At 38.6% G+C, this 27,685-nt stretch overlaps 1 protein-coding gene across 4 annotated transcripts in view; it reads left to right on the top strand.

Moving 5' to 3' along the window:
• Positions 1-20,022, top strand: part of HEPH (hephaestin) — an 83,146-nt gene extending 63,124 nt beyond the window's left edge. For 2 of the 4 annotated variants that reach the window (XM_036270733.1, XM_036270730.1), the window contains exons 16-21: positions 9,073-9,179; positions 10,233-10,458; positions 12,920-13,059; positions 13,933-14,095; positions 16,588-16,632; positions 18,943-20,022. In XM_036270733.1, the coding sequence (XP_036126626.1) occupies positions 9,073-9,179; positions 10,233-10,458; positions 12,920-13,059; positions 13,933-14,095; positions 16,588-16,632; positions 18,943-19,175 (914 nt within the window). In that variant the 3' untranslated portion in view covers positions 19,176-20,022. The remainder of the gene's footprint in view (positions 1-9,072; positions 9,180-10,232; positions 10,459-12,919; positions 13,060-13,932; positions 14,096-16,587; positions 16,633-18,942) is intronic. The other 2 variants (XM_036270731.1, XM_036270732.1) reach the window with 1 other exon arrangement.
• The last annotated feature ends 7,663 nt before the right edge of the window (positions 20,023-27,685 follow it).

Below are 27,685 nucleotides of genomic sequence, written 5' to 3'. Positions count from 1 at the left end.
TCCAGAAACACTTGATGAGACTTTCTTTTTCCAGATCTTTGGCAGCACTGAATGCCACTGATTGTTTTAATATTTGCCAATTTGAGGGGTGAAAACTGGTACCTCACTTTGCTATAATTTGCGTTTCTCTGATTACTATTGAAGTTGAGCACATTTTCCTTTTCTTTCCTTTTTTTAGTCTATTTTTTCCCTGTTTTTGACTATGCCATTCTGAATTCATCCAAAATGGAAACATGGTAGCATCTGTGAAATTCCTTCTTGTTTTTGTTATTGTTGTTTTGCTAACTTTATTTTAAAGGAGAATTTTAAAATATATTATAGAAATATATCATTCATTAAATATATTTGCAATTATTTCCTCCATCTGTAATTTTTGACAGACATTAATTTTAGAGCAGTTTTAGATTCACAGCAAAACTGAGCAGAAAAGTACAGGGAATTACCATATATGCCTTGCCCCCAAACATGCATAGCTTTCCATACTATCAATATCCCACACCAGGATCGTACATTTGTTACAGTTGATAAACCCACATTGATACATCATTGTCACCCAAAGTCCATAGTTTATATTAGGGTACTCTCTACCTGTTGTGCAGACTATATGTTTTCATGAATGTATAATGGCTTTTTCCACCATTATACTATCATACAAAATAGTTTCCCTGACTTAAAAATCCTGTGTTCCAACTCAAACTATCCCTCCCTTATTATCTCCAGCAAGCACTGATCTTTTTACTACATCCATATTTTGCTTTTCCAGAATTTCATATATTTAAAATCATTTACTATGTAGACTTTCCAGATTGGCTTCTTTAAAGTTCTTTCATGTCTTTTATAGGTGGATACTTTATTTCTCTTTAGAACTAAACAACATTCCATTTTCTGAATGTATCACAATTTATGTATTTGTTCAACTACTTACTGAAGGACATCATCATTACTTCCAAGTTTTAGCAATTATGAGTATGTTGCTATAAACGTTCATGTGCAAGTTTTTATGAGGGTATAAGTTTTCAACTCATGTGGTAAATACCAAGGAGCAAAATTGTTTATTCAATGTAAGAGTATGTTTAAATTTGTGAGAAAGTTCCAAACTGTCTTCTAAAGTGGCTATAATATTTTTGCCTTCTCACCAACAATGAATGAAAATTCCTATTGCTCTACATCCTAGCCAGCATTTGGTGTTATCAGTGTTTAGGATTTTCACTATTCTAATACTGAATTCCATGGTAATGGAAATCCATGGTTTTAATGTACATTTCCCTGAGGACATAGGATGTTGAACATCTATTCATACATTTTGTTGCCATCTATATATCTTCAAGGCAAAATGTCAGGTTTAGGTATCTTGCCCATTTAAAAAAAATCAGATTGTTCATTTCTTTATTATTGATTTTTAAGTGCTTTTAAAAATATTTAGGATAGCAATCCTTTATCAAATATGTCTTTGGCAAAGATTGTCTCCTGGCCTATGGCTTGTCTTCCCATTTTCTTGATAGCCTTCAAAGAGGAATAGTTTTAAATTTTAATAATTTTTAGCTTATCAATTATTTCTTTCATATGTTACACCTTTGGTATTGAATCTAAAATGTCACTGCAAACATCAACTTTATCCAAGTTTTTTCCTATGTTGTCTTCCAGAAGTTTTTAGTTTTGTGTTTTATATTTAGGTACGTTATCTATTTTGAATTAATTTTTTGTGAAGTTTGTAGAGTCTGTGTCTAGATGGATGTCCAGTTATTCCACCACCATTTGTTGTGTCCCATTAAATTATATTTTGTTCCCTATGTTCCTGTAAGTTGCTGTTGAGTTTAGGGGCTTAATTTATTAATCAGAAATATTTCATATGTAGTTATTTATAATTTCTTTGTATTAATTCTGTAGGCATATAACATCTAGGCATCACATTTTTAACAGTGTTATATTGTTTGGTGAGATTAAATATTGTCAAAATTCTTTTTTTTTTAATTAATTGATTTATTTTTGTTACAGATGTTCCTCCTTTCCCCCCACTGATTCCCCACTCACCCTCCCTCCTTGCCTTGTCCACAGTTTTGTTGTCCATGTCCATCGTTCATGCATACATGCATATAAGTTCTGTGGTTCATCTCTCCCCCCACCCCCTCTTCTGGGGATTGTCAGTCTGTACCCCACTTCCAAGTCTCTGGGACTAATCCATTCCTCAGACTGTTAAGGTTTATTATATTCCACAAATAAGTGAGATCATATGATACTTGTCTTTCTCTGTTTGGCTTGTTTCGCTTAGGATAATACTTTCCAAGTCCCTCCATGTTGTCTCAAAGGATAAGAGATCTTTCTTTCTTACAGCTGCATAGTACTCCATTGTGTATATGTACCACTGCTTTTTTCATCCATTTGTCTACTGATGGACATTTGGGCTGTTTTCAGATCTTAGCTATTATAATAGTGCTGCTATGCACATGGGGGTACATATTCTTTCTGATTGGTGTTTCAGGCTTCTTAGGGTATATTCCTAGAAGTGGGATCACTGGGTCAAATGGAAGATCAATTTTTAATTTTTTGAGGTAACACCATACTGTTTTCAATAGTGACTGCACCAATCTGCATTCCCACCAGCAGTGTACTAGGTCCCCTTTTCTCCACACCCTCGCCAACACTTGTTGTTTGATGATTTGTTGATGGCGGCCATTCTGAGAGGTGTGAGGTGATACCTCATTGTTGTTTTAGTTTGCATCTCTCTGATGATTAGTGATGTTGAGCATGTCTTCATATGTCTCTTAGCCATTTGTATGTCCTGTTTGGAGAGGTGTCTATTTAGCTCCTCTGCCCATTGTTTAATTGGGTTCTTTATCTTCCTCTTGTTGCGTTGTATGAGCACTCTATATATTTTGGAAATTAACCCCTTATCTGATGTATCATTGGCAATGATGCTCTCTCATACGGTGGGTTGCCTTTCCATTTTGGTGGTTGTTTCTTTTGCTGTGCAGAAGCTTTTGAGTTTGATGTAGTCCCATGTGTTCATTTTGTCCTTTGTTTCTTTTGCCTTAGGTGATGTATCTGTGAAAATTCTGCTGTGTATGATGTCTGAAATTTTGTTGCCTACATTTTCTTCTAGGATTTTTATGGGTTCTTGAGTCACATTTAAGTCTTTTATCCATTTTGAGTTTATTCTTGTGTAGGGTGTAAGTTGATGGTCTAGTTTCATTTTTTTGTATGTAAATGTCCAATTTTCCCAACACCATTTATTAAAGATGCTGTCCTTACTCCACTGTATGCTCTTGCCACCTTTGTGAAATGTTAGTTGAGCGTATTGTCTTGGGTCCATTTCTGGGTTCTCTATTCTGTTCCATTGATTTATCTGCCTGTTCTTGTGCCAGTACCAGGCTGCTTTGATTACAGTAGTTTTGTAGTATAACCTGAAATCTGGTAATGTGATTCCCTCCAACTTTGTTCTTCTTTTTCAAGATCGTTGTGGCTATTTGGGGTCTTTTTTGATTCCATATGAACTTTTGAAGTATTTGTTCTAGTTCTGTGAAGCATCATTGTTGGTATTTTGATGGGGATTGCATTGAATCTATAGATCTCTTTGGGTAGTATGGACATTCTAATGATGTTAATTCTTCCAATCCATGAACATGGTATGTGCTTCCACTTTTTTATATCTTCCTCTATTTCTTTCTTCAATAACATGTAGTTTTCTTTGAATAGGTCCTTTATTTCTTTTGTTAAGTTTATTTCTAGGTATCATCATTGGTGTATAAGAATGCCATTGATTTCTTGACATTAATTTTGTATCCTGCTACTTTGCCAAATTCATGTATTAAGTCTAGTAAATTTCTGATGGAGTCTTCGGGGTTTTCTACATATAATATCATGTCATCTGCAAATAATGCCAGTTTCACTTCTTCCTTTACGATTTGGATCCCTTTTATTTTTTCTTCATGCCTGATTGCTGTGGCTAAGACTTCCAGGACTATGTTATATAAGAGTGGCAAAAGTGGGCATCCTTGTCTTGTTCCTATTCTTAAGGAAAATGCTTTTAGTTTTTGCCCATTGAGTATGATGTTGGCTGTAGGTTTTTCATATACGTCCTTTATTATGTTGAGATATATCCCTCTATTCCCACACTGCTGAGTGTTTTTATCAGAAACCAGTGCTGGATTTTGTCGAATGCTTTTTCAGTATCTATTGATATGATCATACGATTTTTGTCTTTCGTTTTGTTTATGTGTTGTATCACATTTATTGATTTGCAAATATCGTACCAGCCTTGCATCCCTGGGATGAATCCCACTTGTGCATGTTGAATAATTTTTCTGATGTATTGCTGGATCGGATTTGCTAGTATTTTGTTCAGGATTTTGGCATCTATGTTTATCAGGGATATTGGCCTGTAGTTTTCTTTCTTTGTAGTGTCTTTTTCTGGTTTTTGAGTTAGAATTATGCTGGCCTCCTAAAACGAGTTTGGAAGTCTTCCCTCTTGAATTATCATAATTCTTTATACATTGATTAATTGCTTATTGAATTCATTATTCCATTAAGAATTATAAAATTATGTTCTCCCCTTATCATTTATTTTGAGACTTTAAAAGCAATCCTTTTGTAATTATTTTCTAGTTTTATTGTATTATGGTCTGAGAACATGGTCTGTATATTTTTTATCTTTTGGAATTCATTAAGAATTCCTTTATGGTATTTTTTTTTTTTACACAGTTTATGGTCACATATATCCTCATGTGCTTTTCAATAAATCGTACATTTTGTTTTAAGAAGCTATATTTTTATATACAAATGCAATTTATTACTTGGGTTTTAAAAATCCATTTTTAAAAAACATGTTAAAGAATGAATTTTATGATAATGAAAATCTATATTTCATTATTTAAAATAGGTAAAATGATGAATTTCCACTGTAGCAACCCTCCAAGGACTTCTGTGTAATATAATTACCTACTTAACACTTAATAAACTTAGTAGCAGAATTATGTTTGTGCGCATAACTCAATGAGCCTATAACAATCAAGTGCTATAATGTAAGATAAATATAATGTAAGATAAATCAAGTACTGTAATGTAAGATACATATGATAAAGATTTTATCTGATGACATGGTACTATACGTAGAAAACCCCAAAGACTCCATCAAAAATTTACTAGACTTGCCCGGCTGGTGTGGCTCAGTGGTTGAGCATTGACCCATGCACCAATAGGTCACTGGTTCAATTCTCGGTCGGGGCACATGCCCAAGTTATGGGCCAAAACCCCAGTGGGGGCATGCAGTAGGTGGCCAGTCAATGTTCTCTCTCATTGATGTTTCTATCCCTCTCTCTTTCTCCCTTCCTGTCTCTCTAAAATCAATAAAGAAAAAGAAAACAGATTTACTAGACTTAATAAATGAATTTGGCAAAGTAGCAGGATACAAAATTAATATCAGGAAATCGACGGTGATTGTTTTTTAGCTATACGGAAGCTTTTTAGTTTAATGTAGTCCCATTTGTTTATTTTTTTCTATGTTTTCCTTGCTTGTGGCAAGATGTTAGAAAAAAGTATTGCTACAACAGATGTCTGAGATTTTATTGCCTATGTTTCCTTCTTAAATTTTTATGGTTTCAAGTCTTACATTAAATCTAATCCATTTTGAGTTTATTTGTGTGTGTGTTGTAAGAATGTGGCCTAGTTTCATTTTTTGTACACGTATCCAATTTACTCACACCTTTTATTGAATAGACTATCTTTACCCCACTGAATGCTTTTGCCTCCCTTGTCAAATATTAATTGACTGTAAAGTCATGGGTTTATTTCTTGGCTCTCCATTTTGTTTTATTGATCTGTATGTCTGTTGTTATGCCAGTACCATGCTGTTTTGATTGCTATGGCCTTGTAGTATAGTTTGATATCAGGTAGTGTGATTCCTCCAACTTTGTTTTTCTTTCTCAAGATTGCTGAGGTTATTCAGGGTCATATGTTGCTCTGTTTTTGTTGGTTGGTTGGTTGGTTGGTTTTGTTTTCTTCTTCTTCTTCTTCTTCTTCTTCTTCTTCTTCTTCTTCTTCTTTCCCCCCTCTATTTCTTAAAGAAGTCCCTTTAACAGTACTTATAATACTGGTTAGGTAGTAATAAATTCCTTCAGCTTTTTCTTGTCTGGGAAGCTCTTTATTTCTCCTTCAGTTTAAAATTATAACATATTTTTGCAAGTATTTAGAGCAATACTCTGATGGTGGTAGTGCAGATATCAAGTACATATTGATCTCAAATTTAAGGTTATAAATTTCACTTTTCAGAACTTTGATATGTTGCCTTATTTTGGTTCTGCTTGATATAGCGGTTTCAGAAAGGGGTATATTAAAATACCCAGCTATCACTCTTGTTTTAATTTTTACTTCCTGAAGTCCTGTCAGGTGTTGCTTCATATATTTTGAACCTATACTATTGGGTGCATATATATTTATAATGGTTATATCTTTTTGCACTAGTCTTTCTTTTATTAGTGTATATCCATAGTGACTTATAGGATTTTTGTGTGTTTCTTGTTGTTTTAGAGCAAGTAAATAATGTATGATAGCATTCACTGAAATGGGAATAGGAAGGGGTTAGTGGCAGACCAGGCTTGGAGTGTCACTTCACAAGAGATTTGTGAACAAAGTTAAATTTGAGATATCTATAAGAAATTTGCTTGGAGTAAGGAGTCAGATGCACATATATATCTGAAGCAAGTGAGTGAGAGAGGCTTGGCCTAGAGATATATATTTGGAAGTTAACAAATATAGAATATATTTACAGCCATGGGGTTAACTTAACTGACAGGAGTATGTGGAACACCAAGGGTCCAGAACTGAGTTCTGGAGAACTGTGGCATTTACATGTTGAGCAGGGAAGGTGACTAGAAGTTGGGAAGAATCCAGGAGAGTTTGGAATAAAAGAGAAAAGACAAGTGTTTTGAAAATGAGGTTGTTGTCACCTGTGTCATATGTGGCTGAAAATTGGTAGGAGTTTGGGAAAAGAAAATGTGACCATTGGATTGTGTGATAGGAAAAAGTTGCTTCTCAGTTATATCTACATCCTAATCCTTGAAACCTGGGAATGTTAGGTTACATGGAAATGAGGAATTAAACTTTCAGATGGAATTATGGTCTCTAATCAGCTAATTGTTGATAGGGAAAATATATCCTAGAGTGTTCCATGGATCCACTGTAAGCACAAGCGTCCTTATAAGTGGAAGAAAGAGGAAGAAGAGGAGGTCAGAATGTAGTTCAAATACATGACTGGTTGTTGCTGGCTTTGAATATGGAGGAAGTGGGCACAACCTCTAGAAAATAGAAAAGGCAAGGAAATGGATATTCCTCAGAGCCTCCTGAAAGGAACATAGACTTGCAAACACCTTGATATTAGCCTAGTGTGACCAATTTTGCACTTGTGGCTTCCAGAACTGTAAGAGTATAAATTTGCATTGTTTTAAGCCACAAAATTTATGGTAATATGTAACCACAGCAATAGAAAACTAATGAAGATTTGTACCATTGAGGTCACTGGTGATCTTGGTATAGATGTCTCTTCTCCTCTCACTCTCTCTCTTCCCACCTCTCTCCCTCCCTCTCTTCCACTCTCTCTAAAAATCAATGGAAAAAAATACCCCAACCCCAGTGTACATGCTGCTGTGCAGGTGCTGACCACACAAAGCAAAATTTTCCTCAGCAGTGTCTGGTGCCTGCCAATATCTCTCTTTGCATGCGCTGCCTGTGAAGCTAATTGTGTCCTGCTTTGATGTTGTCTGATGCTCACCACTGGGTCTGCTGGTTCTGGGGCCTCTTGGGAGGGAATCTGGTGCAAGTCAATGTCAGAAGCTGCCTGTGATTATCCCTGGGCAACTTGTTTGGAGCTATAAAATGATCCACCATTTGTGAGCGCCTCCTCTGGGCCTATGTGTGCATGAAAAGGATTAAGCTCTGCACCAAGATTGGCTAACACCAGCACTGAGCCCCAGGGAAGAAGGGCAGGTTAGCAAAAGACCCAAGGCACGCTGAGATCTGCTTTTGCCTGCCTTTGCCTGTCGGCTGCCTGTTAGGCTCAGGCACTGAAAGAGCCTCTGTCAGTATTTGAGTTGCATGAGGTAGGTTCTCAGTGATTCACAGGTAGGGTAAGTAGTGCTCACCAGACTAATACAGGTTCAAACTCAGTGCCAGTTCTGGGTCTGAGGCCATTGAGCAAAAGTTTCAGGGTACACCAAGGCTACCTGCCACTTGCCAGGTGCCCATATATCTTTGTGGTGGGGCTGGGTTTTAGGGAGTTGTCAGTGTGAAGCTAGCAGAGTTCTTTAGGCCCAAACCAGCCAAGATATGGCCATGTGAAGGGAGGGCTCTGCACTAGTTGGTGTGTGAGGGAAATATAGCCCCCATCCTTGAGCCATACAACTCAGTCTGTCCCTGATTCTCCCTGTATCTCCCAGAAAGCTCTAGCTCAGCAGTTCGATGCTTCCAGGAATCAGGATGGTGGGGCTAGTGAACTTACCCTTAGGGGGCAGGCACTGGTCAGGCTCATGGGAAGGTGGGGGAAATGGCCCCCACTCCAGGGCCACATAACTCAGTCATGGACCACCCCCTGAGTCTGCACAGACCTCGACACCCCAGGTCCAGGCAGCTGATTCCTCCACAGAGCATGAGCTCTACAGAATGGTGTGATAGAGATTTCAGAGTGTGGGGCTATGACATTCCCCCAGAATGGGACAATCTATAGGAACATAAAGTAGATTGATAGTTGTTTAGGGGTTGGGTGACTGGGTGGATTAGAGAATGATGGCTAAGGCTTATAGGGATATTTTTTGTGACAATGAATTTTCTAACATTAATTGTAGTGATGGTTACAAAATTCTGTGAATATAAAGACCACTGAATTGTGTACTTTAAATTTGAGGCTGAGGTTGTTCCGTGAAGGAGAAGAGCAAAGTCACACAAAATAAAATGGAGGCTGGAATGAAAATGACAGAGAATAATCTTAAAGGTTTTGTAACTCACCCACCATAGTCTTAGGAAGACTAGGGAATTGTGAGAAATTGCTGACCTAGTCCAACTAGAGGTCCATATTTTCCTTCCTAGGTGAGGTTCTTACTTACAAATGGAACATCCCAGAAAGATCTGGCCCTGGACCCAATGATTCTGCTTGTGTTTCCTGGATGTATTATTCTGCAGTAGATCCCATCAAGGTAAATACAATGTTGGCTTCCTGAAGGCGATTCTCACAAATGGGTAAACTGACTGGCACAAAGAAGCTATTAAATAGGTATAGTAAGAATCCCATCACTGAAATACTAAAGGCCATGGTTTGGGGGGAAAGTCCTTAAATGCTTGGTCTATTTTAATAGACAGGAGGAGGAATTAAGAAAATAGGTAACATCACATGTTTGCTCTGAGAATTTTCTTTCTTGATTCATCTTGGATTTTATAAGCTTTCACTTAAAAAGTCTGGGATTGCTTGTCAAGAGATTAGTTTATAGTCTCAAATTTTGTTTAATCTTACCTTTAGAGTGACTTTAGATAAGTCATTCTGCTTCTGTGTCCACATCTGGAAAATGGGTTTATGTGTCTAGCTACCCATCCACAGCCAGATCTCAGCAATCATTTACTGAGAGACTACTGAATTTTTGACATTTTACTTAGTGCTTTGAATGATACAGATGTAAGATACAGTTCTATATTCAAAAAGTATTATCTAGCTGGGGAGACAAATTATTATAAAGTATAATGCTATATATATATATATACACACACAGCTCTTTAAAACCATGTCATATTTATATGTGGCTCCACAAGACAGTGATTACTTCTGCTTGGAGGAGGGGATGGATGAGAGGGAAGCTGGAGAAGGCTTCACAATGAATGGTAGTTGCATGTACTTTGAGTCTTGAAAGATGAATGGCAATATGCCATACGAAAAGGGATATGGCAGAAGGGAGGACATTTCAGAAAGAAGAGACAGCATGAGAAAAAACACTGGGTTTTGAAAGTTCTTGGTGGGTTTGAAGAAAAATGAATAATGTAGCCTAGTTAAAACAAAGATTATATAGCACATCTTACCTGTGTCCCAAGATAGTTATGAGGATACATTCAGATAACATAGTGAAGATGATTATAAATGTAAGACATTATGATGAAGTTTTGAGGGCAGAGGGGGCTTGAATGTCAGCCTGGCATCCTGTACAGCACTTCCACTTGGGAACAACCTCACATCTTTCACTCTCTCTCCCTCTCATTTTCAGGACATGTATAGTGGCTTGGTGGGGCCCTTGGTCATCTGCAGAAAGGGAATCCTGGAACCCCATGGAGGACGGAAAGACATGGACCGAGAATTTGCCTTGTTATTCTTGATTTTTGATGAGAACCAGTCTTGGTATCTGGATGAGAATGTGGCAACCCATGGGCCCCAGGAGCCAGACCATGTTAACTTACAGGATGACACTTTCTTGGAGAGTAATAAAATGCATGGTCTGTAGAAAATAACTTACACTTTTTCCATAGACATCCCCACTGATTATATAGGAGTATCTGATAGATACATTACTATCTAAGGAAGCATAATTCCTGAAGAGATGGGAAGGTAGGAAGGTTGAATAAGGACAAATTGGAAGAAATATCTCCTACTATTTTATAATTATGTACACAAAGCTGATGTGGTCTATATTAGATCATGTGCTCAAAAAGCAGGGAACTGACACTGTAAAGTTTCTGTGGTGACACCAGCACATTTGAACATATTACAGAAGTCAAGAGAGACATTTATGACAATGTATTTTGTAAGCTGGCTGCTGAGGGTTCCTCTGCTTCAAAATCTTGAATTTAGTCTTTCAATATCATCTTATTTATTTACCATACTGGATCTGATATCTGCTTTTACAATATAGACAGATGGACAGCTTGCCTTTTAGTCTATTTTTTAAAATAAACTTCAATTTACAGATAGAAGAATTGGTGGGGAGAGCCTCAGAGAGTAACATACTTGGTTTATATTACATGCAAGGAAAAGTTTTTGATGCCTAACTGGATTTTGGAGGGACATTGTGCATTCAAGCCATTCATTGTTCTAGAAATATATGTATTTCTTCAAAAACAAGAGAAAAATCTCAAACAACGGGGAGAACTTCCGCGCAATGAAATGGATGCAGTGATTTCTCACTATCCCTTCCAATGTCATATTCCTTTGACCTGAGCATAAGGTGTAGCTTTGATAGTGACTTTAATAAAATTTAAAAGTAGTATGTCATTGTTATGCAGATCCCAGTTATTTCTCCTTGATGGATATATGAACAATTCACATTGGAACAGATGTTTCACGAACTACAAAGTAAACTTTATCTCCTGTCAAATCAAAGAAATAAATTGCCCAGGACAAAAAGGAAGTAAGCAGTTAGATCTTACTAGTGCAGGGGTTGGGCTAATGCCCATTTCCATCTGCTTGTTTATATGTTCATTCATCCAAAGCCTTCATGTATCAATCGATCTACCTATTTGTTTATCAGGTATTGGATGAACAATTTTGAGTGCTGGTATTGGAGATAAAGTTAAATAATGTTGGGGTCTGAGGGCAAATAGATAATATTATTCCCTTCACTTTCAGAGTCATGAACCAGTTGAGAAAGAGAAAGAGATGTTTGAGATCAAATGTGAGCTTACTGAGAAGGCTAATGGGAAAACTGAATTTAGTTCTTCAATTAAATGGGCTTGCTAATACTCCTCCTGTAGTAGATAAGTTTTCTATCCTATCATTGACATAGATGACCAACATTAGCCATCTTTCTTTTCAGGGGCAGAATCTTTTCCACAATGGAATAGTAAATCTGTTTGCACCCCTTTCTATGGTCAAACAGTTTCAAGGGAGAGAAGATTCAGAAAAGGCTGAGTTGAGCATGTTTAGTTTTTTTTTTCTTTCTCAAATTCAGTCTGGTGGGGGTTAAAACAGAGATGGTTATAAATGTTTCTTTCATTATTTCCCTCTTGAGGTGTAGAGTGAAAATTACCTTCTCTCTCTGAGAACATGAGAAATGGAGGAATGTGTCTTAGGCATAATCCTTGCAGTGTTCATTAACATGGTAATGAGTCATTCATTGTCTGTAGTATAAAGGATGTAGCCTAGGAAGAAGCAGATGATGAAGCTCATGCATTAATATCATTATTAATTCCAAAAATGTGAAATCTTTTAAAAATATTTATTGTAAGCCCAGGTGTCTGCTGAGCGTTCTGAAGAATATAAGGGAACAATAGTACTATATTACTATCATTCCCTACTTACTAGAAACCTAGAGTCTAGTTGGAGGCATGAGCTTCTACAAATTAAAAGATAAGTAAAGATAGAGGCAATTTCTGGTGAGTTCCAAAAAGCAGAACAGACACTAATGTAAATGTTCAGAGATGGAAAGGGTGCAGAGAATGAGAGGTACTGAGAGAAGCTAATCAAAGAAGTGGTCTTAGAGGAGGTGAAGGTTTGACGAAGCTTTAAACAGACAAATAAGAGGCAGGGTTTTGGGAGGGAAGATCAAAAACATGAGAAAGGACATAAAAAATATGCATATTGGGACAAATGAAAGATGGTGAATAAATTACCCTAATTGAAATAAGTGTGTTGAATAATGGGACATGAGTCTGGGAAAATGTTTTGAGGCTATATTTTGAAGAACCATATTGGTTTAGTTAAGGAGCCGTGGACTTGATCTTTTGGGCTGGAGGGGTGTATTAAAGTATTGTAAGCAACAGAATGGAATGGTCATATTAGTTATTTAGAAGACCACCCTTATAACACCAGTGTGGAAGATAGACTGAGGTGGAACAAATGGAACAGAAATCAGAGAAGTTGGGAGGCTATTGTTATCCTCAGAGATAATAGGGACTAGCACTAGGACAGTGGCAGTGGGAAGTCAAAATGAGAAATATAAGACTTTGTATTCTTTTACAGCCATTAATGGAAAACTCTATGCCAACCTCAAGGGTCTTACCATGTACAAAGGAGAACGAGTGGCTTGGTACATGCTAGCCATGGGCCAAGATATTGACCTGCACACTGTCCACTTCCATGCAGAGAGCTTCTTCTATCGGGTGAGCTAGAAAGAATGCTGAGTCCCTCAAGAGTGATCAGTGGAGTGCTTTAACAGCCATTGAGGAAGAAGAGAATAACAAAGAAAACGATAATGATTACTTAAAAGAGAAGAGGCCTTGTACATGGAACATTGAGCTGGAAATTCTAGTTTGACTGTGTATCCCAGTGTCACTTCTCTCCAGGCCTTAGCTTTCCACTCTGATATAGAACAAGTGGTTCATTTATGGGGTAAAGAGGTTGAAGGAATTAATGTGATTGGGTCTTAGTCAAGGACTTGAGACTCAGTGAGCAGTTATTCAAAGATCTAGAAATTTCAAAGTGTTGTCTCAGAATATGAAAGTACTTCATATTATAAGAAGAATTTCAATTAAGGCACTACATAACAAAACATGTAGGTTTTGAAGAAGATTTAGTCTTAGGAAAAGGGACAGAGTTGGAGGTATTGATATAAGCGTAAAGATCTAGAAGTGCTGAGAAAGGTGATGTATGAAGGATAAACTATTTTGATTTTCATTGCTAAAGAAAATATGTGGCTCCTTCCCAAAGGCCAAGGCTTAAGCCAAATTCCCCAGATTTCATTCAGCCTACTAAAAAATATGGAGACACTAGTTTTAGCCTCTTAGAGGTAGCTGCACTGTCTTTTGTTTTGAGATACTTGAAGAATAAGTAGGACAGAGAGTTCCCTCTATTGATTTAGTTTGTGTGGGTAGGTTCATTGGGAAGATAAATGAGGTGGACTTTTTAAGCTGCTCTCTGGTCTATGACTTGGAGTCCCATGTATCTGATATGAACTTCCAAGTCTTTTGGTTTTATTAACTGTGACGTGATCTCTATACCATTCACTCCCTCTTTACCCCCAATCTCTCTTGCAGAATGGCGAGAGCTACCGGGCAGATGTGGTGGATCTGTTCCCAGGGACCTTTGAAGTTGTAGAGATGGTGGTCAGCAACCCTGGGACATGGCTGATTCACTGCCATGTTACTGACCATGTCCATGCTGGCATGGAGACTCTCTTTACTGTCTTGTCCCAAAGAGGTAAGGACTAACTACCCAAGGTCTGCCATCTTCTGACACTTGTCTAGCCTACTGAAACTAGATAATTCTAAAAAGTCTCACCTGTCCTCTGACCCCAGAAGAACCATAACTTAAGACAGAACATGTCCCCCAGGTGTTCTACCATCCAATATTTCTTATTCTCCATTGCCCCTTGCTCTTGTCTCCTAATTTTTTTGACATCTGTTGAACTCATCAATTGAAGCAGCATGAAACTGCTTGGGTTATAGCCATTGATGCTTAGTGTAGATTTTCTTACTCTGAAATATATTTATTTTTGTATAAATTTATTATTTCAAGGAATTTTTCTAATGAGTCCAGTTCATAACATAAGAAACAAAATTCTAATAATCACTCCTTAATTGATTCTCTTTGTGGGGATTGCGAAAGGCAGTTCTTTCTGTCCTGGAACAACTCTGTCCAAGGCTAGAAAGAAATAATAGCCTTTAATTACAGCTTGTCCCAGACAGAGTTGCCACCAAGAGCAAAAACAAGTTTGTTTGTTTTGTTTCTTATCATTTTTTAATATGGAGAGAGAATAGCTGGGGTAATTTCTTTACCAATAAGTCTTCGTTAGTTGCCAAGAATGTAGAAGGTTAGGCTGTGTTGGATGTTATGCCTTTGGGACATTAAAGGGTTAAGTCTCTAGTTCCTTAAGCTTTTTGACCCGAGTTCAGTTCTTAGCATTATGTCCCTTGCAAGAGGCCATACAAAATTTCCTGGGGCCCACAGGAATCCATACTTTTTCTTCTCCTGTGCTTTTTCTTGTTTTTACTGTCATATGGTTTTAGAAAATGGTGGTATTAAGGTAGATATTCTGGGATTGCCAGCCATTGGCACTCTGTCAGCAGGAATATAAAGTGGAAGAAATCTTCAGGCATTCAAACAGACTTAGAAAACCAGGGTAGAGATTACAACTTTGCTATTTACTATCCCCCACCCCTACTGGGGTAGACAAATAATTGTACACTGTAATTTCCTGTATGTTTGAAAAGCTTTGTTCTCCAGTAACCCATACGGCTAGAATGTGGCTTCCCTGTACCCAGATAAGCACACAATTCTTTTCCCAGCACCCAGATAAGCACACAATTCTTTTCTGTGTTCTTTCAGTCCTTAGAACCTAAGTCACGTGATAAACTTATGCGTTATAAAAATGCTGAGATTGATAGGTGGTCTGGTAAGGTACTTGAGGAGAGTGGCCAAATGTTAGAAATAACTACTCTGGGAAATGGAAAATAAAAGTTTACTCTGAGCAACGGGAAATACAGGACTTGGTTGAAGTTGGACAGAAAGAATACTTATATTTATAATGTACTTGTGTGACTTTTCTCTACCAGCATTTAGCACACCAGACAATCTGAAAGGAGATTATAATAACTTTTTAAAAAGATTATTATAACATTCCTTGTAAGTTTGTAGTTGAAGTGACAGAACATGTATTCTAGCCTGACTAAGAACAGAGGAAAAGACAGGATAAAGCTGGCAGGTTAAGAAAAAATGGAAGGATCCTGGACTTGAAGTCTTCATGAGAAGGAAATAACAAGTGAAATGGAATAAATAATGTTAGAGTACAAAAAAAAATAGAAGGGTGTTGTTAGATTTTAGATTTTTGAGATGGAGCAGTATTGCATAAAAAATCCAGTGTGACCACTGGAGTAGTTGATAGAATTGGAGCAGATGTGAAAAAGTTGTTGAAGTTAAGAGGTCCAGAAATGGTGAGGCTTGAGTGTTGGATGGTGGGTCAACACCCATGGTGAGAACTGAGGAAGAGGAAGAGTGAGCCAGGTATTAAAGACTTCCATGAATGAAAAGAAATGCTAAGTAACAGTGACAAGAAGTGGTATGGTTTTTTTTTTGTTTCTTTTTTGGTACATGCCCCTAGCAGGAACCACACCCAGGACTCTCTGGTCCGCAGGCCGACACTCCACTGGCCAAACCGGCCTGGGCAGTATGGTTTTTCTAGCCAAATAATATGAGCCTCAAAAAAGATAGGTCTTTACAAAAAGGAGAGAAACAATAATCTCAAAGCACTATTGAGAGGATGTAAAGGAAGCATAGTCCTTAGAGAAGAACTCAGCCTCTAAGCAATGAGAGGAAGAAGTAAATATTCTGAGAAGAGGTTGAATATGTAGGGATGTAGGTTGAATATGTAGGAGCTTCCTGAAGAGAAGGTGGAAAAGGTGGCAAAAAGAACAATAATAATTATAGAGCAAGTGCCAATAAATATGTAAATGCAGAGGGAGGGCTTAACTTTTGGACCCCTAAGTTTATGCACTTGTTCAAATTTTGTGTTACTAGTCAAAATCAAATGTACATACCAATATTGACTTTGACTGTAAGTTGGTTAATTCCAGGTACTTCATTTTTGGTTATTATACACAGAGATTTCTCTAACCAGGCCAACCTCCCACAATGAGCCTATAAACTGATGGGAAGAATAACATGACTAACCTCTTATCTTTTTTTCTCTCTAGAACACTTAAGCATTATTACCACCATCACCAATGAGATTGGAAAAGGTAGGAAGATTGATGTACAGACTGGGTAGTTATATATAGTGGGAATTTGTGGGAAGGTGTGTGTCTCTAATATATGGGATTCACATGACTGAAAGATGAATGAAAATATTAGCAAAAATAATTCTGATATTTTGGCAAAACTTCAGAAACTGTGGATCCCAGGTTCAGCTTCCCTCAGTAGGTTTATTCTCTCTGGCCCCACCCCCAACCTCCTGAGTTGAAGGCTGATGTCTTAGCCTACCACATAATGTGGAAGTGGTAAGAAAATTCGAAGTCTTGCTGAGTTGGGCATGAAGACGCTGTACCACAGTCATTAATTCCCCATAGAGACAGTGTAAAACTAGAACAAATACCACTGAGTCCGCACAAGTGCACAGGGTATTTTTATCCTTGTATCTGTGAAACACCACACAGTTGATTCTTTAGAACTAGTTATTTCTTTCTTTTAAGATAATCCAGATTCTTGTTCTACCTAGCCTAGGTCCAAATAAAGCTTTTTTTTTTTTTTTAAATCCTCACCAGAGGATATTTTTTCCCATTTATCTTCAGATAGAGTGGGAGGAGGAGGAGGAGGAGGAGGAGGAGGAGGAGGAGGAGGAGGAGGAGGAGGAGGAGGAGGAGGAGAGAGAGAGAGAGAGAGAGAGAGAAAGAAACATCAATGTGAGAGAGACATGTTGGTTGGTCGCCTCCCACATGACCCTGACTAGGGTCAGGGACCTAACCGCAACTGAGGTACGTGCCACTGACCATGGGCTGATACTCCAACTGCTGAGCCAAACCAGCCAGAACCCAAATAGTGCTTTTATTCTCCACCCCATTTATATCTGAACTAAGATTCAGAAAGATTCAAAAGTTATGAGAGCTAGACAGAACATTAAAGATTATCAGTTTAGTCTGGAAGTTTTTAGTTGTGTTTTGAAAATTTCTAATGATCTGCCTATGTATGTTATAAATGGATAAACAAGGAACTATGATATATCCTGGAGGGGTTGTGAAGAGGTAAGGTGAGGCTAAGAGAGTGGAGCACCATACATACATATGTATGTATATGTATGTATTTCATCTTGTTTCACTTCTGTAAGAACATTCTTTCATTCAACTTAAACATTCATTGAACAGGTTCTGAGTGTCAGGGACACCAAAATAAATAAGACATAGATACTAATTTTCAAGAGATTTATGTCTAAAAATGGAATGAGACAGAGAAACCAAGTTGCAGTGTTAGATGCTATATGTTGTTAAAAAAAAAAGGCAAATAGTAACAGCTGTTACTTATTGTGCACTTGCTATCTTCCAGGTGATACACTAAATATTAACTCACTTAAATACTAACTCACTTAAACCTTACAATAAACCTCTGAATTAAGTATAATTATTATCCCCCTTATAAAAAAGAAGGTGACTGAAGTGCAGAAATGAGGGAGGATTAGGTAACTTGGCTCAAACAAGTAAATTGTGGGAGTATAAACAGTACAGATATTTTGAGAACACAGAAGAAAAGAGCTTTAAATGTCCAGCTTAATTGATGAAGCTTTACAGAGACATTTAAACTTGGAGCAGAAAGTTGAGGATGAAGAAAGGTTTTTAAGCAAAAGAAGCAGGATGAGAAAGTCTTGGAGGTCTGAAAGAGGATCATTTATTCTGGGGAACAAAGAATGAGTAGCTGAAGAGTAGTAGATAAGCCTAGAAAAGTAGGTTGGAGCCTGATTGTGAAAGTTGGAATGCCTGACTTGAGTCTTAGCTTTACTCCATAGGTTTAGTGGAGATCATTAAAAGTTTGCATGCCACGAACTCAGACAATTAAATATTTCACCTAAAAATATCAATGTGACATAAATGTTATCATGAATTAAAGAGGTGAGAGACCAGACAGCCGTTGTCATGCTCCAATGGTCAATGTGAGCATTGATAAAGTGAGTCAAATTTCTTCCCTGGAGTTTCTACTTATCGTTTTTAATTCTACCTTCTAGAACCATGTAAACCAAACCCAATTATTTCTATTTACATCATAAGCCTTGGTATATTTGAAGAGATATATCAGAGCTCTTCCTGCTCTGAGTCTTAGCTCTTTCCATAGGGGGATTGTGGGCTCAATGATTCTGAAGGGCTTTCTTAGTTGTGACATTTTGTTATTCCAAGTCACTTAACCTCTGAGTCTGTTTTCATCAGCTGGTATTTTTAGGGATAAGGACAGTTCCTCTGTTGTATTTGGATAGAATTTTTCTTTTCTTTTCTAGGAGTAGATTACAAGTGCCCCTTTAAAGTATGCTCCAGGCCAAGGTGTCCATTTTTCCTCTTGTTCCATTTCAGCAGCAATCTCCAGAGACTTTGTAGAAGGCAATGTGAGGATGCTGGGCATGGAGATCCCTGTAAAGGATGTCGAGATGCTGGCTTCTGTCTTAATTGCCACCGGTGTCATTCTCCTGCTCATTGCTCTAGCTCTTACTGGTGTGGTCTGGTACCAACATCGTCAAAAAAAACTACGGCGCAACAGGAGGTCGATCCTGGATGACAACTTTAAGCTTCTGTCCCTCAAGAACTAACAGCTGGATCTTGGCACTGTACATCTGGAATGCTCTATTAGCAGGCCATGGACTAGCAGCTGATTCCACTGTAAAAGGGGCATGGGTGGTAGACATGTATAGGAGGGAATCAAACTTGTCTGAGTTTTTTTTTTTTTTTTTCACTTATTTATTTACATAAGAATGCTATACTTTCTCTTTTTCTTTAAGTTTCTTTGCCCGATTTGGGAACATGAGACCAGGTGAATCCCCTAGTATTATATATCACAAATTTCAATGGCTATATTCTATCACTCACTGAAACTTGGAAGACCTGGGAAGTCCTAAAAATGCATTCATCTCTCAAAGTACATACCAAAAGTAAAACACATTGAATAGGTTTCTACTTCTTTGCAGCACCTAGGCTAACTGATTCAGAACCAAGTCTAAGTGAGCTGTAAAGATATTGATATCTAAACTAAGAACTAAGAACATGGGCATGATGGGGGAATAAGTGGGGCCAAATATGAAGATCCAAACTGTATTTTGATTCTCCTTGGAAGGAAACTATTTTGGAAAAGTGGGTGGATGGTGGTTTCCATGAGCACCTTTAACTTCTGAACCCAGAAGCTCCTCAGAAAGCCAGTCCTCCAATTTCCTAGCACAATCACACCGGAGGGAATGTTAAGTGTCCTCTCCATATTTTAGATAGAAATTCCTATACATTAAAGTACTTGTTAGAACACTATCAGAATGAACTTGATGATTCCTCTTGCCTCTGGAAAGTTGTGACTGTGATTGAAAGAAGGGGCACTCTATGGTGGGGGGAGAAATGGGTATAGAATGGGTCTGCCTATCCTTTGTGGAGTTTTCAAGCTTGTGTTTTGGAAATGAAAATGCTGTCCCAGAAGAAGTCTCAAAGTCAGAATGGTGGCTACCTTCTTTTGGCTCATAGGTGCCAAAGTCTTCTGAATGCCAAGAAATGTTGCCAGAAGAAAATAGATGACTGAGACGAGGCTCAAACCTGTCCACTTGGCAAGGAAAGGTAGCTACAGATCTCATGGACTCTTTTGGTAGTTAGGGATATAAGAGGTCTACTTGCAATTTTGGGGGCCTTTTCAAAACACAAAGTCCTTCTCTCTGGCACCTTGAAACAATATTCCTTTGTCACCTGCAAGTTCAAGCCTATCAAAAATTTGGTAAGAGACTACAGACAAGAGAGTAAGGGTGGTTTAGGGTGGCCCACCCTTACTATTGTATCCATATTAACATTATACATGATAAGTGGAGAACAGAAGAGGCATCAGGGACAGTGAAGATGATACCTGAAATATGCACTGCTTTACACCTTACAAAGCATCTAATACTTGATTGCATTTGACTCACCTGAGTTTTATAGGGGTGCTATTATGTTTTACACTTGAGTAAACAAAGGATCAGAGAGAGTTAAGTAATTTTGCTTAAGGACATTTAGCTAGAAGTTGAGCAGGAATTCAAGCTTTCATCTATTTGACTCCAAACACCTGTTGCTTACATGAAAATCTCTTCTAATCTACATCCCTTGTGCCTCCATTGACTCTAACTTTTCTGTCTTCTGAGTCAACCCCTTGCACATAAAATACAGAAACCCACAAGGCTGGTGTTCAGTTGCTATATAATGTTGAAGTTTTAAGAGAAAAACACAGGCCAGATCCTATCATTCATCTTGATTTACAGTGGTCAGTGGCTTCCTGGAAAGCATTACTGGAAATCAGGAACATAACAGGAGGTGGAGATGAGGGATAGTTTGGATTGCTAGTTTTAAAATCAACTGTTCAACTTTTTAAGCCATTGCATAATCAATGCACTTAACACCAGAATTCTTTAGACTCATTATTAATATGGAGGTTTTTGAAAACCCACTGCACTCTTGGGACTCCAGTCAATAATAGTTATAATTTGCATTCAACTGGAAGAATATTAGCTTGGTCATGAATCTGAGAAAAAGAGAGGTAAATGAGATGGGGATACATTTTTCTGAGTATGTAATACTGGTCCAGATTGGGGAAGGTAAGCTCAAACCCATGCATTTAATAGAGATGTGTTTCTCCCAATAAGGATGTAGGAAAAGTTTTTGACAATTAAGACACACTTCTAGCCATTTAATTGCTCAAGCCAGAAATCCCCAAAGTCAAAACATCAGTGATTCTTGTTTGTTTTACCTCAAAAATATCTTTAACTGATTCATTTGCTTCTATTTTCATTGCTATCCCAGTCTAAAACACAGCTGTCTGTTGCCTGGACTAGTGTTATAGCCTCCTACTTACTTTCCTCACATTCACGCTACACCCCTACCATGGATTTTCCATGCAGAAAAGTGATGTTTTTTAAATATAAATTAGTCTTACAATTCAGATGAGATTCCATAAACTCATCTCTCCCTGGAGATAAATACACCCCAGAAATAATGAAAAGGGAAACAATAGGACTCAAAATATAGAAAGAGGTAGGCATTCTAGAGAAAAAGCAATAGAGCAATTGGGTATCTTTCCAACACCCAACTGAGCAGAATGCAGCCAAAGATCAAAGATAAGTCCTAGTGACAATGGAAAGAGGGTTTGATGAGGAGCCCTTCTGACACCAAGTGGCCAGAAAAATGCTTTTTATCTCTGCAAGCCAGAGACTCTTCTATCCCAAGGGAGATTTCAACATAGTAAGTTGCTCAATCCAGAAAACATTTTTCATGTCTGCAAGCTAGAATAAATTTTTTCCTACACAGAAATAGTAAGTGGCTCTGGCAAGGATCAACAGGAGCCCCAGAGACATCAGAAAAACCAAGCAAAACAAAAAAGTACAACAAAGACACTGACAATTACATTGTCAAAATTATGCCAGAGCCTGTGTGCTAAACTTAAACAAGGTGACTGCTTCCTAAAATAGATTGTTTGGGAGATTCCAAGAGGGCTTCAGAGTAGATGAAAGCTACACTTACCTGCTCCTGGCCTCAAACTGGATATGCAGCTAAATTATAGAGTAATTAACCTGAATAATCAACCAAAGGCTAGCTGAACTGAAATATTAAAACCAAGGATTTACAAAAGAAGTCACATAGAGACTGATAAAGAAAAGGGGTGGGGCAGAAATACAGAAAGATCTAGCCACCAAACCCAGGGATATTGCAGCTGCAAAACACCCTTTCTGTAGAATCATGAGATCTCAACCCCAAGCAGGGATCCCCAACCCAGAGGAACAGAGATAGTAAGAAGTTCCCACATAACATATGGTGATGAAAGTTATCGGGGATTCAAACTGCCTGGGAGACCCAGATGCAACCTTCGCAGGGACAAGCATGCCTGTTGCTACAACACCAGCCTGGGGAGTGCACTGCTGCATCCCCAACTGCTGGCAAGATCACTATGCAATACTCTGGTCCTGTGGAGAGGTGTTCTGGCTACACTCAGCAGTGACTTCTGGAACCCTCTTTTTCTGGGGGAGGCTTTTGGCAGAGACTCAGACAGTGACTAAACTGTTTGGCTTTGGAAAAATGCTGGTCTCCCCCACCTTGAGCACACAGCTGGTACCCATCCCCCGACCTGTTGATTGGCCAGCCCTGTGATTTAGCAATTTGAGTTCATTTACAAAGGGGGACTAGAGTGTTGCACAGAGCTGAAACTTTCAGAGCATGTCTCCTGGGGAAATTTTTGTCTGAGAACCAGAGAGGTGGGTGCTGGAGTGTGTGGCACTCCTCTCTCCCAGGAGAGCTTAGCCCTCACTACCCTGGGAAGGGGAAGAAATGCTTACCCCCTTCTACAGGTTTGAAGATGCCACTCACAATGGGAGACTATTTGTCTCAGCCCTGCCAAGTCTCAGATAATCCACCAAGATGGGCTCAGTTACACAAGGGAAAGAGAGAGCAGACCAGAGCTGGGACATTCAAAGTGTGAGTCCCTCAGAGGCTATTGACTGGGACTGGGGAGAAGTGCTTAGCCCCCTTCTTCAGGCTGGGCCAGCATTACCCCAATTGAAGACTTTTTTGATCTGTCCTCCTGAATCCTGGTGGCTCTGCCCTGTTGAGCTTTCTCCTGCAGAGGGGACTGATGGCTGTATCAAACCCAAGCCTGCAGTGAGCCCTTCTGGGGAGAACTAGAGTTACAGACTCTGGCAGAGACTGAGTGATTTAACTCTGGAGTAGGGGCCACTTTCCCTTCATTGACTACCTGACTGAGTGGCCCCCAAGTAGGGGACCCACAGGACCTGTCCTGAACCAAGTTGTCCCACCCTACTGAGCTTGTGAAAGGGGCTGTGGTTCATGGCCAGCCTAGGACCACTCTACAGTCTATCTTTGTAAACGTCTGGAAAAAGAAAAGGCAAACTTCACAGGGAGAAGTTGCTTACAGGTGGAGGTAGACCTCAGGGAGCCTCAGTCTTTTTACAGATATGCCCTCAGCTATAAGCTAGAGAAAGCTGACCTTATACACAGATTGGCCTCTCCTACACACACCCAGGCCCGGTAGATGCAGCCTCAAACAGTGAACAGCATGGTAGCTTCAGAGAGGTAGCTCAAAGCTGGTTAAACACAATGTCTGAAATCAACCTGTATCTGAATCTAGCTCAAGTGGACCCAGAGCCAACACAACCAGTAGTGTGCTTTAGATGACACGGAGCTTGATGCAACTAGCCAACAAGGGGCACACCCAGAAATAAATTCTGGCAGGCACCAGATTATGCTGGCAACAACTCTGCCTCAAGGGCAGACCCTGCATAGCAACTCATATATGGTGATCAAGGTTTACCCATATAGTCAGTCAGCCAGTCTGAAGGGTTAACTCCAACCACAAAAGGGCCAGCAGCATTCAAGAGTTAACTATACAAGAAGGGTGCACATAACTCACAGAAAATATTCCTGGAGCCCTGCGCTCAGGTGATTTGGAAGTTTGTGCCACTGAGCCTAATAAGACAATTTCATCATAAAGCCATTATGACAAATTTTGGAGTTCATATCAGATTTATCTAATACACAGAGATAAAATGGGGTGACAAATAAATATGCCCCAAATAAAAGAAAAAAAATTCCCCAGTAAAAGAAGCAAATTAAATGGAAGCAACCAAAATACCAGATGTAGAGTTTAAAACAATGGTTATAATAATGCTCAAGGACCTTAGAAGAAAAATGGATGATCTCAGTGAGAACTTAAACAAAAAGATAATAAATAATAAAAACGACATAGAAAACATGAAAAAGAACCTGTAAAAAAATAAAGACTACAATATCTGAAATGATGAATACACTAGAAAGAATCAATAGCAGATTAGATGAAGCAGAGGATCAAATCAGCAATTTAGAGGACAAGATAACAGTAAGCACCCAAACAGAGCATGAAAAAGAAAAGAGAGTTTTTAAAAAAATGAAGAAAGTCTAAGGGACCTTTGTGGCAACATAAAGCATAACAATATTTGCCTCATAGTGTTACCAGAAGGAAAAGAGAGTGAGCAAGGGGTCGAGAACCTATTTGAAGAAATAATGGGTAAAAACTTTCATAACCTGGTGAAGAAAAAAGTCATGCAAATTCAGGAAACACAAAGAGTCCCAATCAAGATGAACTGAAAGAGACACACACCAAGACAAATCATAATTAAAATGAGACATGGATTAAAAAATGGCGGCAGAGTGAATGGAAGCTACACAGATCATCTCCCAAGACAAAACTGTAATTACAACTAAAATAAAGACAAATCATTGGGGAAAAGCAACAGAAAAGCAGCTTGCGAGGATGACATAACCAGGGAAACTGACTCGATCCTGGTAGGACTTTGGAGGAATGTGAGGGGGACTGGGAGCCCACAGACAGTAGCGGCCTTAGCTGTGAGCAGCACCCTCGGGGTTAAACTCCCAAGGCTGCTCCACAGCACAGAGCCAGGACAGAACACTGAAATAGCCACAGCCACTCAACTTGGGCTCCAGCAGAGGGAGGGCGCACTGGACTGGAACTGTGGGGGGACACTCGGGATTTGAAGGGCACTCAGAGCTTTTACTGAGTTGCAGCTACACAGGACTGTGGCCATCTTACTCCTTGCCAGGGCTCTGAGGAGAGGCTGTGGCTCCTCCCTTGGAGATTCAATCCCCACCCTGTGGGCCACTGAAATGCAAATTGAGTCTCATTAACAACCACCATCTGCCCCACCCTCAGGAAATCCCCTTACTCTGAACACCTGAGGGAATTTCTCATTCAACTGAGAAAACAAGGCTCTTCATGTAACCACAACTAATAGCCTCCAGGCAAAAAGCCAGAGGATAACTGAACCTTTCCTGGGCTTGCAACTCTACCCAGGAAAGTAACACTGGACAGTGGTGTTTAACATAAACCCACCCAGGCTCATCCAAACCCAGTAGAAGGAGCCACAAACAGCAGAAAACCAACACCCACAGGGAAAATTTGGCAGGCTCAAAAACCCACTGAAATAGCCAAAATAGTGAAAGGAAAAAAAAAATCCAAATGAAAGAACAACAGACCTCTGCAGAAGATGAGATAAATGAAATCTAGTTAAGCAAGTTAACAGAGCTAGAATTCAGAGCCATGGTCTTGAGGAAGCTCAACAGCATGTGTAAGGACATGAGTAAAGACAGAAACATTGAAAATCAACCAATTAGAAATGAAAAACCACTAAGAAGAAATAAAGAATGACATAGCAGAAATAAAGAACACACTGAAAGGACTAAATAACAGAATAGAGAAAGTTGATGACTGGATCAGTGAATTAGAAGGCAGGGTAGAAAAAATCAACCAATTAGAAAACTAAGAGGAAAAAACGATTAAAAAACAGGAAGAGAGCTTAAGAGGACTCTGGGAAAACTGGAACTGTTAGAGAATGAATTCGAAGAAATAGTGACAGAAAATTTCCCTAATTTGGTGAAGGAAGAAGGCATTCAAGTTCAAGAAGCACAAAGAGCCCCAAGTAAGAAGAACCCAAACAGGCCCACACCAAGACACACAGTAATCAAAATGCCAAAAATTAAAGACAAAGAAATAATCCTAAAAGCAGCAAGAGATAAGCAACAGGTTACCTACAAAGTAACCCCCATGAGGCTCTCAGCTGACTTCTCATAAGAAACACTACAGGCCAGAAGGGAATGGCATGAGGTAATCAAGGTCATGAAAAACAAGGATCTGAATCCAAGACTACTCTACTCAGCAAGGCTATCATTCAAATTAGAAGGTCAAATAAAGAGCTTCCCAGACAAAAAAAAAAAAAAAAAAAAAAAAAGCTAAGGGAATACATTAGCACCAAACCAGCACTGCAAGAAATGTGAAAAGGACTGCTATCATTAGTAGAAGAAATAGGAAGAAAAATATAACCACCCTAAACAAAAAATGACAATAAATAAGTACATATCAACAATCACCTTAAATGTAAATGGATTGAATGCTCTGACAAAAAGACACACAGTAGATGACTGGATAAGAAAGCATGACTCATCCATATGTTGTTTACAAGAGACCCACCTCACAACAAAAGACTCACATAGGTTGAAAGTGAAGGGATGGAAAAAAATCTTCCAAGCAAATGGAAAGGAAGAAAAAACCTGGGGTAGCAATACTCATATCTGATCAAATAGATTTCAAAATGAAGGCCATAACCAGAGACAAAGAAAGCCACTACATAATATTGAAAGGATCTATCCAACAGGAAGATATAACCTTGGTAAACATATATGCACCCAATATAGATGCACCAAAATATATTAAAAATCTTCTGGAGGACTTCAAAGGAGAAATCGACAGGAAAACAATCATAGCAGGGGACTTCAAAACCCCTCTGACATCACTGGATAGATCCTCTAGACAAAAAATTAGCAAGGAAACAGAGACTCTAAATGAAGCATTAGAGCAAATGGATTTAATAGATATCTACAGAGAACTACACCCCAAAACTACAGAATTCACATTCTTCTCAAGTGCACATGGAACATTCTCAAAGATAGACCACATGATAGGACACAAAGCAAGTCTCTAAAAGTTCAAGAAGATTGAAATCGTATCAAGCATCTTCTCAGATCACAATGGCATGAAACTAGAAATCAACTGCAACAATAAAATTCAAAGACATTGGAACACATGGAGGCTAAATAGCATGTTATTAAACAAATGAATGGGTTACTGAGTAGATCAAGGAAGAGATTAAAAACTTTCTGGAAACCAATGACAATGAACACACAACAACACAATCTATGGGATGCAGCGAAAGCAGTTCTGAGAGGGAAGTTCATAGCACTAAGGGCCTACCTCAAGAAACACGAAAAATCTCTGATATACTATCTAGCCTCACAACTTAAAGAACTAGAAAGCAAACAAAAAGAAAACCTCAGAGCAAGTAGAAGGAAAGAAATAGTAAAGATCAGAGCAGAAATAAATGACATAGAGACCAAAAAAAAAAAAACAATTCAAAGGATCAATGAAACAAAGAGCTGGTTTTTCAAAAAGATAAACAAGATTGATAGACCCTTAGCTAGACTCACCAAGAAACAAAGAGAGAGACCCCAAATATACAAAATCAAAATGAAAGAGGAGAAGTAA

Source organism: Molossus molossus, unplaced genomic scaffold (assembly GCF_014108415.1).
Source record: "Molossus molossus isolate mMolMol1 unplaced genomic scaffold, mMolMol1.p scaffold_m16_p_2, whole genome shotgun sequence".
Lineage (NCBI taxonomy): Eukaryota > Metazoa > Chordata > Mammalia > Chiroptera > Molossidae > Molossus > Molossus molossus.
This window is presented reverse-complemented; position numbering and strand designations above follow the sequence as displayed.